This window comes from Silurus aristotelis (genome assembly GCF_946808225.1).
Source record: "Silurus aristotelis genome assembly, chromosome: 12".
Classification (NCBI taxonomy): Eukaryota; Metazoa; Chordata; class Actinopteri; order Siluriformes; family Siluridae; genus Silurus; species Silurus aristotelis.
This window is the reverse complement of record NC_139585.1, coordinates 10,690,105-10,706,304: the sequence shown is the minus strand read 5'-3', so window position 1 is coordinate 10,706,304 and position 16,200 is coordinate 10,690,105. Positions and strand designations below refer to the sequence as shown.

The following is a 16,200-nucleotide window of genomic DNA, read 5'->3' as shown; positions in this document are numbered from 1 at the left end:
AAATGCTGGCTATGATACAAATGTGTCAGAACACACAGTGCATCACAGCTTGCTGTGTTTGAGGCTCCATTGCTGCAAAATATTCAATGTTGCTAACTTCTGTCCACTTTTGATAGTGCCTACAATGAGAACATGAGCAGCAGAACTGGAAAATGGCGCAATAGAAGAAGGTTACTTGGACTGATGAGTAACATTTTATTGTTTGTTCAAATCTGGTGGATGGCTAGATGGTACCAGGATGCACTATGGGAAGATGGCAAGCTGGCAGAGGCAGTGTGATTCTCTGGGAAATGTTTTGCTTGGAAACCTTGGATACTGGCATTCATGTGGACATTTAACACCCACTTAAACATTATTGCAGACCTTCATGGTAATAGTAATCCTAATGCCTTTTTGTGGCCTTTTTAATAGAATAATGTACCATGCCACAAGCCAAAATTGTTGAGGAACGGTTTGAAGAACATGACAAAGAGTTCAAGGTCTTGGCTTGGATGCCAAATTTCCAAGAACATTTGTGGGAAAGGTTGTACAAACAACCGCCATAACTCAAAACCTAAAGGACTTAACAGATATGCTACTAGTGTCTTAGTGCTAGATATCAAAATTATAGCTGGTTACCCCTAGAAAAACCCTCTCATATTACAGACTGAACTGATTTTGCGTCATCTATCCAACAACTTTGTCAGTGTGTTAATTTATGTGGCTTCTTTCCTAATATAATCATTATGATCCTTTTACCTGACAAAACATTTCTTGTTCAACTATTAGCTCCAGTTCAGCCAGAATCACATGCAAAGGAAAAAAAAAAAACAGACTACATTACTCTAGTTCTGAGTCAGCGTCCAAAACTCTTGAAGTCTAGCTGATTTTAGGAGGCTGAAGTCAGCAAACCTTCCCTCCAGTGTGTGTAAGTGTGCGAGTGTGTTGGCAGGATTATTGCACAGAGGAAAAAACCCATCACGCTCTATGCCTGCAGGTCGTAAACACGACGGTTCATTTTAAACCTTCACCTCAAGTCGATGCCCAGCCAGGCAGAGAGAGACAGGAGTCAGATTTATGAGTGTCCAACAAACACTTTATGCTGATGATAATAGTCAGCAAAGCACACACACACACACACACACACACACACACACACACACACACACACACACACACACACACACATACACACAGAGTCATGCTTATACACACACATACCTCGGGTGGCCAGTGTTTTGCTCATGCTGCTGTCTGTAATTACCCAGTTGGTTTGGATTTCTCTGGTGTCAGTCTGGTAATTGGAGTTGCAGTAATTCCCTTTTTAATGGCCTGTTTATTATTACAGAAGCCTCGGTTTTGTGTGTTGTGCATTGAAAGTTTAATAAACAAAATAATTAGGCACGGTAATGTTTGATATATTCCCCAATTTTACACGCCGACCGCATTTACAGGCGTACACTATTAAACACACTATTTGTACTGCTGTATGTGTGGTGTAGCTTTTTAATGCATGGATTAACTTGACTAAATAACACAGTGTGAATGCTCAAGACTAACCAGACCCTTAGCATTCAAAATCATTCTGTTTGTTCAGTTTTTTAAACACTATCTGACCTTAGGGGCCATTTTCTTGATCGAGACCAGCAAAATGTCCCTATAAGATTGTATTTGTCATGTAATTGTCTCATAATGAGCACTCCGGTCCTTACAAAGGCCTAGAGTGGACAGAAAATTGCTTGTGCGCAGGATTTGCTAAAAAAAACGCAAGAAAAATTATCTGTTTTATTGTGTTCTCCTTCTGCCTTGCTTTCATCAGACAGACTTCTCCATATTGAGTACATTGGATTTTACACTAACACGGAATAGTACATGAGTAAATGTTGCACATAAATTGGTCTACTTTTATATTTATTCCATTCACATGTAGAGAATAATCATTTGTCTATAAAGATTCTAGTCACCCGATATAGAATCTACGTTATAGAGTTTGATATTAGCTTGCACGAGCCTCTGGGCCTCTAGCAACAGAAGAAAAAGGTTTCTTAATTTAATTTTTCAGCACATAAAACATATTATGATGGGATTCCAGAGGGGAAGGTAATATCTGTCTCATTAGAGTATTGCTCCAAGGCTCTCGCACACTGTCCTCATTTCTCTCCCTCACACTTTCACCCATTACTGGTTATCACGTCTACTTCTGGTGTAATTCTGATTGACCTTCAAGTGTTGTTGAACAGTTTCTCCACAAGCAAGGGTCTTTGATATGCTCTGGTCTGTGTAGCTGGCCAATATGGTGCAACGTATTTAAGAGGCTAATGGTTAGGTTTGCACAGAGTCCATGCTTCATTTAACATCTTCAGAAAATTGACTTCAGAAAAGATCGTTAACCCTATTAGACTTCAATAGTCATCAATGGGCTTCCTAACCAACTCTGGCACAAGGGTGAAAATGAAGCCGAGAAGTATATAGAGAAAGCGAGAGGAGGGATAATATGGGGGAACTGCTGTGGAGCAGATCCATCAAAAGAAAAGACTAAATTGGACTTGTATTTTGGTTCAGTCTATTTCTGCTTTCCCCACAGGAATGGCACAAATCTAGTGTTCAAAATGGCACGATGGAATTGTATACTGTATGATATACAACAGTGTACTATATGCTATATAATATTTCTTGCAGAATGTAGATCTCAAACTGCTTTATTTTTATCTTAATATGTGTTAAGTTTTGATAGTTTAATACAAGAATGATGCAATAAGACTGATGCAAATAAACCCCATTCCATCCTTTAATTGAACCACATTCAATTAGAACTGGAGTCATTATTGTACAGAAGTATTTCGTAATGGTATTAATTGATGATTATTTAATTAATATTGATATATACATTTGATTAAATGTTGAAAGCAAGCAAAGTATGTACTACAAGGGTATATGTTGCTAAGAGTTTAGCATTTGCAGCTTCACATAGACAACTTTTCAAGTACATGAACTGTGCTACTGCTCCTGTGTAACACATTAAATGTTATTATTTGTTGCACACATGGCATGGCACGCTTTATTGATTTGCCTGTGACACAAAATGTAAACCAAAAAAAAAATTATATAGAAAGGATAAGAGTTTTAAAATAAAAAAATATATAAATAAAAAATAATTAAAAGAATCCAAGTATCTTTGGCATATTTTTGGCAGTAGGCCAAATGTGCAGAAGAATTATACATGCAGGACAAAAAAAAGAAGTTAGCAAACACCACAGTGACCTAATCAATGTGAAATAGAGTACTCAAATATTAAAATGAATTTTTTCCCACATATTTAACTGGCTAACATTACATACCTATTGCTGCTATGCATTATATGTGATAGTATTCCATACATGTTGTCATTTTTACAAAGAGGAAGATCTATTTGTCTTATTTAAAGGGAAGATGATATCTGTTTTCACCCCCCCCTCGAAAATGAGTAATTATTAAATTGTCGATGCTTAAACACCATGTACTCACATTTATGCCGTGTGCGTACATAAATGGCCATTTTAAATACAGCAGAAAATACATTCATTAAGTGTGTGAGCATATGGATCTGAAACCTGTGCCTTGTTAAGAAGTGAAGCTCCTTTTTTCCCTTTAACATGAAGAGTGCTGCTCCTGGCCTCAGTGAAGAAAATGTGGTTTTGTGTGTGGATGTGCAAAAAGACCCTTAGGGTTTTTTTTTTTTGTGGTTGGGGATATGGGCTGATTGCTGACACGGTGTGAAAGGGTCTCATTGAAATGCACACAGACTTTCTGAAAAGCAGACCAACAAGACAAAGAGAGAGGGAGCAAATAAAGATGCGTATCAAGAAATATTATCGTCTAAGCCTTCGAATTTGTTACTATCCCTTTACTGCAAGATGTTGGCACTGCGGAGAGCCTCACAGTGCTCATGGTTCACAAGGAACACATCTAGAGATGGGCTGCACAGCTGTTGCTGCTGCTGCAAAGGAGGCGCTGAGTTGAAATGCAACTCACATCCCACAGCTCCAGCCTAACTAGCGTTTTCTTTTTTTTTTCTTTCCCCCTTGTGTTTTTGCCCTAAAGCACCTGGCATGCCATGATTTTTACACATGCTTATTACTATGGAAGTCACGGTGAATGAAAAGAGCTGGTGCAGGCACTGATCTAATGAGATCAACTCCATTAACAGTAATATACATCATCAGACTCAAATGCAGCTCGCGCTTTTAATCTCATGCTCTCAATCACTCTATTTCTCTCGTTCTGTCTCGCCCAAACCTGCTCCATTTTTATACTGATTTGCTCTCTGCGAGAATCATTGAGAGAATCGAAGGCTCAGTGGCCTGTCTGCATGTGACACTATAATTAGTTCCATCAGGCCATGGCTTGTGCTGAGCAGAAATAGCTGTCTGATCCAAATCTGTGCGTGTGCGCGTGTGTGTGTGTGTGTGTGTGTGTGTGTGTGTGTGTGTGTGTGTGTGTGTGTGTGTGTGTGTGTGTGTGTGTGCACATTAACTCACATCTCCCAGATTAAATGCATGTTAAAACAGTGCACAGGACCTTTTTATACTTGTGCGGGTCCAGATTGATTGTCCAGTATGTTGGTAGGTACAGAGGGTAGCTCAAATTAGATTGGTAGATGCTTAATCAGCTCAGTGATTTAGGTGCAGGGGGGATTTATGTGTGTATGTGTGTGTATGTGTGTTAATGTGTGTATGTGTGCGCACACAGCCAGGGCACATCTTGTCAGAGTCATTTGGAACATGCAGGTGTTCCCAAGTGGCATCGGCACTGTGAGGGTCACACAAGGGCTGTAATTATTCCAATCAGGAAACAGCAGGGGCTGTCTGACCCGCTGATGGACTCATCAAGAGACTCCTACACTCCGGGCTGTAAAACTGTAATGTGCTGTAAAATACAAACTTATGCACTAACACTTTGCGCACACACACACACACACACACACACGCACACAAGCAAATAGGCTACACATAAATTTTCGAATAAAACAAAAACACACACTCGGGCTTTAAAATTCAAAGCTATAATCCATAATATGTATGTCCAGGTTATATTGGGATGTAAACGTATTATATAAATGACCAGCTGTAGATAAAGAGTGCTGAAATGAATGCACTCCATTTACTTTAATAGGTTTAAATATGATACAACAAACAAACAAAAAAATAATGTCCCTGTTTAAATACAGTAGCTATAATGAAACTAGAAGGATGGATTATCATTAGAAAAGTAAGGATTGTAAGTCTGAATCCAATAATAGCCCCTGGTACTTTAATTTGGGGTTTTTAAATGACTTTGTAAGCTTTTATTCATGTTGCTCTTAGTCTGTCTCAAATAAAAAAGAGAAGGCACTCTATAGTGGTAATTTTGATACAGTACAGGATATAAGTAGAGGTGGTACATTAATATTTTTTACTGTTTTGAGACATACTTTTTCAAGATTATAGACTATGTTTTCCACAAGATACTGCATCAAGTCATATATTAAACAAAATATATCAACTCTTTTTTCCTCCAATCAACACTTGGGTATTTTTATATCATTGCTATCTATTAGTGAGCATTTGTGTTTATTAAGAAGCCATTTTGAATAGTTTGATAAATGAAGAATTGTTGCCTGGATTGTATGAATTATCTTGTAACTAACAGAAATTAGTCACTCTTTGATAAAAATAATAATTTAATGTTCTAAAAGCAAATCGGGAATAATTGTCAAATGGGGCATTCAAAAAGGACATATGAATCATGAGTCAGGTGCCCACTAGCTTTTGTCCATAAATGGTTGAACCATAAACATTTCACTAGATTTTAAAGTGTGGTTGTGGAGATTTCATTTACATTTACAGCATTTGGTAGATGCCCTTATTCAGAGTGACTTACAATAATCTCAACTGAGCAGTTGAGGGTTAATTAAGGGCCTTGCTCAATGGCCCAGAGGTGGCAACTTAGTGGTGGTGGGATTTGAACTCACACACTTCTGATTAGAAATCCATCAACCATTGGGCTACCACTACCCCTTTATTTGTGCTTATTCAGCCACAAGAGTGTTAGTGAAGTCAGATACTAATGTATGGTGAGGAAACCTGGGGTGCAGTCAGCATTGAAATTTATCTTTGAAGGTGGTCAGTAGTGGTTTGGGCTCCAAATTCAAGTGAAGGAAAAATGTAATGCTACCACATCCAAAGGTAATATATACAAGTTTGTTCTCATAGTCTGGCGAAGAACCCCAAAAGTCAAAAGCATGGAAAAGTCAGGTGTACCCAGACTTTTGTCCAAATAGTGTAGGTGTATGTATATATACATACTTAAAAGAGCATAATGTTACAATGTCATAATGTTATGCCTGTTCGGTGTATGTGTGTATATAATATATATATATATATATATATACCTTAAAAAGCAACATTAATTTAACCCTCTGGTTTAAGCCAGACAAACTCACGATGTAGACCTGCTGCTGGTGTTTGTTCTATTTGTGTCTATATAAAACAATAGACTCTAATTATCATAAGGCACACAAATATCCTAAAAAAATGAAAATGCAAATCATTTTGTGCATAGTTTTTAAGCTAATTCTTCTTACAAAAGTATAATCTTTTCCTCCACAGCGGGAACTACGTACATATTTGGGCGTGATGGTGGGTTGATTGTGTACACCTGGCCACCCAATGACAGGCCGAGCACGAGGGCAGACCGTCTTGCAGTTGGCTTCAGTACGCAGCAGAAAGACGCAGTGTTGGTCAGAGTGGACAGCTCATCTGGCCTTGGAGACTACTTGCAACTGCAGATAGTGAGTCCTGCATACACACATTTACACATACAACATCGGTTGCCAGATTTTATGCAACTTTCCTCGTTTCACTTGCCTGATGTGGTGAATTACAGTTACCATAACATGAGCATTAATTGTGTATTAATGTGATAAAAAAATAGTGGGGCTTCAAATTCACAACTTTATTTTAACAAGACACACACACACACACACACACACACACGCACACACACACACACACACACACACACACACACACACACAGAAACACATCAGCTTATCAGAAAGAGTTGGTGCTTATTGTTAGGGTAATGATGTATTAGGTCTCTTCCCACATACAGACACCATCTTTTATACACAAATGCTTCAACACTTTTTGCTTTTCTGGCAATATCCATGGCAGCGTTCAGTGAGTTTTACAGAGGGTACGCTGCTTGGCTTTTCCCGCCTTCACACAGCACTTTGATGGAAGCCTGCATCTCCCCTGGGACCCTGGGCTGTGCTCGTTTATTGTGCTTCTTCTTTCTGTCTCTGTACCAGATTATGAGGAGCACAGGGATATGAGGGGAGGTAGATCAATCAGCACCCCCCCCCCCATCCCTCTCTCCCACTGTCTCTCTCTTGCTCTCTTTCTTTCTCTCTCTCTCTCTATCCGTCTATCTCTATGGAGTGACATCATACTGCATTTTCTCCAGCTAAGCCCTTGTGATTTCTGGAGAAGGTAGCCGAGTGCTACTGGCTGAATGAGAGCACAGCTTCAAAGCCTCTGCCTTGGTTACTGTGCTCTCACACACACAAAGCTGTTCTGCTAGCCAGCTAGCTCACTTCTCTGTATTACCAGCCAGGACCAATGGGTTTTAAATATATTTATCCACACACTAAATAATTAAAAAGCCAGCATGCATGCATGTGAAAGAGGTATTCATGCATTCAGAACATATGGCATATATTCTCCACAACTATTCACCGAGCTCATTATATCTTCTTTTGTTACTTCAGCTTATTTACATAAACATATTCAATGTATCTGTTTGGGTCAATTCCAAGCCTGTAATAATGTTAGAATTGTTAAACCGACTGTTTACAAATTTACCTCTTTCTTTTTCTGTCTGCTCTAGAGAAGAAGTATGGGTGAAATTGCACCATTTATTATTTATGTGCATTAATCATCAAAAAAGGACATATGCATGTGTTTAAAGGTCAAAGATAAGACATGGCTTTTTTTTGCATCCAAACACAGTTTAAATTACAGAAAATGATTAATATACACTGTCAGAAACAAGGTACTAAGCTGTACCTCTTCTTGTCGCTGGGGCAGGAGCCTCAAGGTTATATTTGTGGTACCTTTAGTGCGTGTCTTTCAACAAAAAATGTGTATGTAGTGGAGCTTCAAATGTTTTATGAAATGTTCAGGACCTATAGGACCACTGTAGATTACAGCTTTAAAAAATACATGCACTTCCCAGCTATAACACTGTATATATACTAACAATAAAGCAAGACACATAGGTGCTGTATATTCTTTATGGATTGTATAGCAGTGTGTGTGTGTGTGTGTGTGTGTGTGTGTGTGTGTGTGTGTGTGTGTGTGTGTGTGTGTGTGTGTGTGTGTGTGTGTGTTATTGTGTCCTTGTAAATACACTCTAAAAATCCAGTAGCTGCTGATTTGCATATGTGTGGAGATGTACTGGAACATAATATTTAAACCTGGTATAGTATTCCTAAGTGTATATACATATTTTTTGACTCTTAACCGAAGCACAAAGACATTTTCCTAAATGAATCACTAAAGCGTAGGAGGCGAAATTTTGCCATACCTGCATCATCATCATTAAGTGCACTTCCAGTATTATTGACAACACTGCAAACACCCAGTGTCATTTTTTTATGGCAATTAATTGAAAAGTGTTTTTCCCTGCTGTCTCATTAAGTATGTTTAGACACTGGTTGGATTAAGGCTGTCAGTATTGACATTAATGGGCCCTGTGGTAATGTAGCTCTATGCTTTGATAAACCTGCCTGAAGGCACGGAGGATACCATTATCCACTGACCGCGTCTGTGAAAGTGAATTAACCCAGGATCACTGACTGTGTTAACAAGGAGGCTGTGATGTCTCGATTTTTCAAACAGACAGTGTCACCTCCATGTTCAGTGATGTGCATGACCCTCAACGTTTATGATTGAGCTAATTGAATCACTATAAGCAAGGCATTAGCGTTCGTCATCCTTCACTTCCCGATAATCTTTTTTCCACTTGCTCTTGTAATGAAAGAGAGAAAATATGAGAGACACAGGGAAGAAGAAAATATTGGAGAACAAATTAGATGGGAGGAAAATAGGGACTTTAGGAAACTACAGTCACTGAGCGAAAAATCGATCTTTGTGGTGTCACTTAGGTGTTCCAAATTGTCATTTAAAAACACAAAGGAGAATTACTTTTTACGCTTTAGAAGATGTAGAACATTGGGTTAATGTTCTCTTATGTTTAACAAGCATTTGTATAAATGGGTATCTGTAGTGATGACGTCAGTCGTATGCGCAAGTATTGGTGGTAGAATAAGAAAAAGCACACAATGAATGCGCTTCGTTGTGTTAACCCTGCAAGTGTGACCGTCATTTCAACATAATTATTTAAAGATAATCAAATTTTTGCGTGTCTGGTGTCTAACATATCTTAATAAACGGATTAAATTAGAAATGCGTCACCAAAATGCAGAATGGTGTTTTTATATAGTGTACATATACTATATGGACCAGAATTTTTGAACACCGGACCATAAGATTCGTATGTGCTTTTGAACATCCCATTCCACATATAGTCGACATTTACCTACACTCCTCTGAAAGATGTTCCAGTAGATTTTGAAGTGTACTTGTGGAGATTTGTGTTCGATCAGCATCGAGGATGTAAATAAAACAGTCACTGATGCTGGGCAAGGAGGCCTGTGGTGCAGTCAGTGTTGCAAATCATCATAAAAGTGTTAAAAGGGGTTGAGGTCAGAGCTCTATAGCAGGCTACTCAAGATCTTTCATTCCAACCCATGTAAACCTTATGTTAAAAGTAAAGAGAATGTTTAATGCTACTGTATACAAAGACATCCTATACATTTTTATACTTTGCAAAGTTTGGGGAAGAACTCCCTGGTATGAGGAACATACCATGAAAGGAACTAGACTCAAAAGGGAACCATTCCTCATCTGGGTGGCACCAAACGTCAATTTATGTAATGTTCCTAATGTTCCAGCAATACATGGTTGGCACAAATTTGTTGTATTTTGTGTTTGATAGTGAGGTTAATGGCACATCAACTGCAGCTATTCGGAAAGCTAAAATTTTCCTCATGGTCTCTGTAGTGTTTTCATTCAGTGAAAAGCTTCAAAACAGTCGGAAGACTGAGGTGACACATAAAACACATAAAGAGAATTAAAAAGGCACATTTCCAAGCCTAGTTATTTAAAATGCCGAGCTGGCACACTCCATGATGCAAATGTGGTGTATGTGTGTGTGTGTGTGTGTGTGTGTGTGTGTGTGTGTGTGTGTGTGTGTGTGTGTGTGTGTGTGTGTGTGTGTGTGTGTGCATGTGTGTGTGCGCAGCTAATGAACCCATAGGTATACTTGAAGATTGGTGGCACACAAAGGCTATTTCAGCAGGAGGACACACTAGTTCTAAAAAATTCTGAAACACAGACCATTAGACGAAGCGAGTAGAAATAGGGAGAGGCAGATGATAAATGATAAATCATGGCACAGTGGTCAAGATTTCTTCAGCTAGTGATGAACCTGAGAGCTGAGTAGATTAACATTTGACAAGGCTGTGGGTTGCAGACCTGCGTTACACTAAGCTCAAAGGTTTAGGGAGAAATGCCATATCACGAGTCTTACAGTACATTATATTTGTCAGGGGAAACATCTAAGGTTCTGTGTAGAACTGGACAGCAGGATTTTTTTATTTATTTTTTTTGGGGGGGAGGGCGAAGATCCTAATTAATTAATAAATTAATTCTAATAAATTTTATATAACTGCAGCTCCACAGTTAATATTAATGTGCATAATGCAATATGTAATAATGCAATGGGTGATATGATGAATGTCTCTGCTATCTTTATGAAGTTTTTTCTGGAAGTGTTAACACAGCGGTAGAGATGGAGAGAAGATGGAGGGATTTTCTGAATTAGGAACGTTTTCAGGGCAGAGTGTTTTGGGCAATGCTGCATTTCTTTAAAATATAAAGAAAAAAGAGGATGGTGAGGGAACAACTGCTTATTACTGCTATAACATAGCTTTAAATAAAAAAGTATGAGGAACATTACATTAATGGCAAATTGTTGTGAAACAGTATAACACTTGAGTGTAAGGTTATTGTTTGTGTACTTCATAGATGTGAGAATAGAACAGCTTTGCATCAGATCTCGTCATACCACATGCAACTGTAAACACTTTTCCTGTAACAGAAAAGTGATATTCCTTACTTTTTTCTATGCATAGGCAACAATTGGAACCATGTTAAACAGACACATTGTACCTTGTTGATGGTTATACCAATTATCTGTGTTCAAATTAAATTCTATTAATACCCTGTTATATATAGGAAGGAAATGAAACCACTGCATTTTCCAGTCTCAGACTTAAATGAGTAGGAGTTTCAGACTCAAATGAATATTACCACAAAGGTTTTAATCATAAGGATCATCCATGGACAGAAATCCAGCTTGAATTTACAATTTGCAATTCTTTCTATTGCGTTTTTTAGCTGAGGGATAAAAACAGTGAAATTGAAAAAAAAAAATAAATAAACTAGACTGCAAATATGCTTGTAACAAAACAGTCATTTATTTTAACTGTTACATATGAAAAGCTAAAAGAGTGTGCAATATTTTCCCTGGGAAAAAAGTATTGCTCACTGTATTATTTAACAAGATGTCAGTTTCGAGCTGAACATTCTCCCAGATCCGACTATTAAATTCTAATGACATGCGGATGGGGAAAATGATAACAAATAGTGGGCTGCTAGAATATCCGTCTGGGTGCAGATTTGTGGAAGAGACTGATAGGTAAGTACTTTAAAAGATCTTATCTCTATTCAGACTGCTGCTTGGCTCTCGGGGAATGGGGAGATGAGCTCTTGAGGGACAGGCAATGAGAACACGTCTGGATAGCTTCCGGATTTTTTTTCGGTTTGGAGAGTTAAGAGAGGAAGTGAAACCGAGTGCTACTCTCAGAGGATCCAGAACCGAAAGCTTTACTTGTATGGTCTCGATCAAGTTCTCATAAGGACAGAGAAATGTGGTCTGTGTCTGTGTGTGGTTGTGCTGTGGATGGTTTTACTTAGCACATATTCTGCACACACAGCACAGCAGTGGGTTCTAGTCACATCCCCAGACGTGCAGAGCCAGTACATTATGGCGCATTCATTATGGAGAGTGTCGTATATGATTGTGTTATTTTGATATCGCCCACTATTTATTTATGAAAGCACGTATCGCTTGTCTTTGTGTTTGCTCCAATTAAACACTCTCCCCAGGCATTAGCCCGAGGCATTACCCTGAGTGTTGCAGAGAGCCTCTTCATGTAAAATGGCTGAGGTTTCACAGTTGCTCTGGCTCATTTGGGCTGAATGCCATGGCTCCTCAGCTGTGCACACACACACACACACACACACACACACACACACACACACACACACACACACACACACACACACACACACTGTCACATTCCAGCAGCAACTGCCTGCACCATTCGCTAAATGAGACACATCATTAGTGGCTCCTGAAGCCACACTATATCAGTCCTTCAGGATTTGGCAGATGTGTATTTTTGTGTGTTATTGGACATGTTTGTGTGTGTGTGTGTGTGTGTGTGTGTGTGTGTGTGTGTGTGTGTGTGTGTGTGTGTGTGTGTGTGTGTGTGTGTGTGTGTGTGCGTGTCATTACATCAGTGGTTACTATCACTGCAGAAAATGCTAATAATAATAATGAAAAATAATAATGAACTAATTATTGTTTTGCATCTACTGTCTGACTAACACCAATTATTCCAAAACAATTCTATCGCAAATGTATTATTCTGCCTTGAGCGTGGTTATTTAGCTGCATAATGACACAAATGTTGAATGAATGCTGCAGTTTTGCAAAGAATCGTGTAATCAGAACCGTCTTACATTCAAATCTTTCAGACTCATAATCTCCGCTGTCACATGTTGAGAACAATTGTTTCATTTTTGTTTAGTTTTTTTTTGCAAGAGAAAATTGTCATTCATGTTGAGTTAAAATGCTCCATCAGTCAGGCTGGCACTGTGGCTAGCGCTTAATTGCCTGCAAAAAATAAGACAACTCTGGAGGCTGCATTGTGAACTAAATTCATGATACAAATATGGTATATGTGTATTCGTGTGTGTCTGTTGCAAGAAATTTGTCCTGGAGTTAGCAACAGAAAAACACACACAAATCACCATTTAGTCACACACAATAAACAAGACAGGGAAACAATATACATTGATTTAGATGATGTTCAGTCATTCACAGTAAACATGAGCGGTTATTAAATATAAATATAGTGCAGTAGGCTAAGCGATTAAGCCGTGTTTAGTTGAAATCTGAATTTTTATTAACACTCATCACTACTGGACCTGAAGACTTAAAAAAAACCAAAAACATCAAACACTTTTTAAAAAACAGAGCACGATTGCAGCAGTTTGAGAGATGAATAATTACAGAATCAGATACGTGAGTTTCTGTGCACAAGTCAACAATAAAAACTTTATGGGTGGTAATTTTGGCTGCAAAATCATACTTTACCAAGAAATCCTTCAGTGTCTACACAGAGCACATAGATGTGGTCATGGGGCTGCAATATAAAACCGGCTTATTTGATCAAAATATTTGATAATAGCAAAGGTTTGTGATACAAGGACAGGATATATTCAAGACAGTGAATAAAAAAAGAAAAGTAGAAGGTGCGAAAGCATTAAAATGCAACCCGTACTTTATGAAAAGACCTGGAGGTTGCTCAAGGTAATGTCATTTTATGCTAACAAACATGTTAAATAAATGAATAATTAAATAAGTAAATAAATCAATCAGCCTAAACCAACACCAGGTCCTTACAGATGACATAATCATTAACCAAATCATTTATTGTTTCATAGTAATTTGGGCTTTGGTGTCATGGCTGATTTACCCTATCCTCTCTTGCCTCTTTTGTCTCAAAGGCATTGATGTAAGAGCTTTATAAGTAGTGTGTGTCTAATCCGTGACATTATTCCACATGGGACAGAATGTAGGACAGAGACTTTACCCAAGTGATACATATATCTCTTAAACTATGGCCTTGTATGTGCATTCTGTGATTAAGCCCATTTTGAAGTCAAAAAGGGTAAAAATCATTGCTCCTGTCCACACTCCTGTTGCACCCCATTGCTCTTATTTGCTTCTTCACAGAGAGACAGTGGAGTTGTAGACAGCAGCAAAGTAATGTTTCGAACTGGCCTTTGTTCGCTTGATTGTTTCTATCATTGCTGTCAAATTCACTCTAGTGTTATTTCCTTTTTATTTTTTGAAACTTTTTCAATTTTTCTTTCTATAAGTCCTTCCCTTCCTGCCAGAACAATGTCGAGCGGCCTTTACAGCTTGGATGCTGGGTTGAGGTCATCTTCTTGTTCAGAGTGGACGGTGAAAGGGAGGTCAGTCTCCCATTTAGCACGGAGCAATGCATGTCACGGCTCATCAGAGCACAACCTTTTTTCTCCCACATCACTTCACAGGCCAAAAAAATTTGTACAGACGGAAAGAAATTGGCCAGGGAGGAATGTTATTAGAGTGAGAGGACGAGGTGTTGGGGTGAAGTACAGGCATCGTCTTATTGACACTGGCCATGAGGAAAGGCTCCAGTTAACAGGCAGTGTAGCCTCATTATGGGCTGTGAGGTGCTAGAGGAACATAATGTTTCTGGCCAGGAAGTGGTAAGGATGATGAGCATCTCTTCTTAGACCGAGGGTTGCTGAGTATAGAGCACAAGACAGTCAGAAGAGTCATGTCTCTCTTGGGGAAGGTGATGAATGAACTCTGGTGTCAGGCTTTTCCCTGTTAGAAAGGTGTGAATGAATCACATTCACAAATGGATTTCCTCTCATCCCCTTAACTCATATTTCATCCCCTTCATTATTTACACCAGACACAGATTTCAGGGAGCTGTGGATAATATTCTGTAGTCTTCAGTATGTTCTTGCTCGCTTTCTCATCAACATCTGCCTAATTCCCTCTCACAAAACTGGAGCAAACACTGTTTATAGAATGCTAGTTGTAGTGACAGATTCAACAAAAGCAAAACCGTGTACGTGTTAGGGGTCTGAGTGGGGTCGGATAAAAATGCTTTGTGACACTTCGTTTACAAAAACAAACAGCGTGCAGTGTGCATGCAAATAGAGCAATTATGGGAAGAAGGCAGCTTTGTATACATGAACATTGTCATGCATGATTGCATCTGCGTTGAGCTGTGATGACAGTGGGCCTTCCGTTACATGTTCAGTGAATTAATTAGATATGTCTTCTTTTTTATTCTCATCTCGTTTGGTTCTGTATCTGCATCTCCGTTTGACCAAACAGTAATTAATATTTGAGGCCATCTAGTGGTGTAGATGTGTATCACACCGCCTGTTGCACGTTAATAGTCCAAAAGAATCCAAAAGTAAAAAGTGGCCAATTTCCATACTGACACTGTTCCATACCAGTGAGCCCCAGAGTGGTCTGTGAGACCAGGCCAGGGTTTTATAGGTTTTAAAGGAAGGGTCATATTAAGTTTACCTTTTTTTTTTTTCTTTTACACAACCTTAAATCTTGAATAAAAGTTGCATCTTAGTATTATTCAGTTTGTTTATGTCGTAGTGCAATTCACAGTAATAAACTTGATGCATAATGCTAATAAACAACACCCTCATTGGTGGTCCTGTCACGCATCAGTGCTTCTATCTTTCATGCGTTGCATGCACGCAACCTTAAATTTAAAAACAGCAACCTTAAATTTAAAAACAGCAAGCTAAACCGAGCAGAAAATCAAGAACTAATTCCTTCAGCGTCCTCATTTGACCTTCTCATTAACATATGACCATCTCATTAACTCCAGTGAGACAGGAGTTTCAGAATTAAGCAGGGTTTTTACACATGCAGTGCGTCAATTCACGAAGCATTCTTATTTTCTGAATACAATACGCCATTAGGAAATAGGATGCACGAATGCAAGTCGGAAAATACGTCTTAATTTCTCTATTGTCATGCATTTCCTTCGTGTAATAGCCTAATTAAAATAGAAACCGAAGAGATTAACTTGTGAAATATTAATGCTGCTATTCGAGAGTCCATTATAGTGTCAGTAAATCTTTTTGATGCATTGAGCTGCCAAATAAATTACGCATGGACCAATAAAATATGGTT

General features: G+C 38.6%; 1 protein-coding gene across 44 annotated transcripts in view; it reads left to right on the top strand.

Moving 5' to 3' along the window:
- The window catches only part of nrxn1a (neurexin 1a), a 158,117-nt gene that overhangs the window by 117,935 nt on the left and 23,982 nt on the right, over positions 1-16,200 (top strand). For all 44 annotated transcript variants that reach the window (XM_083556410.1, XM_083556383.1, XM_083556424.1 and 41 more), the window contains one exon: positions 6,606-6,787. In XM_083556410.1, the coding sequence (XP_083412536.1) occupies positions 6,606-6,787 (182 nt within the window). The remainder of the gene's footprint in view (positions 1-6,605; positions 6,788-16,200) is intronic.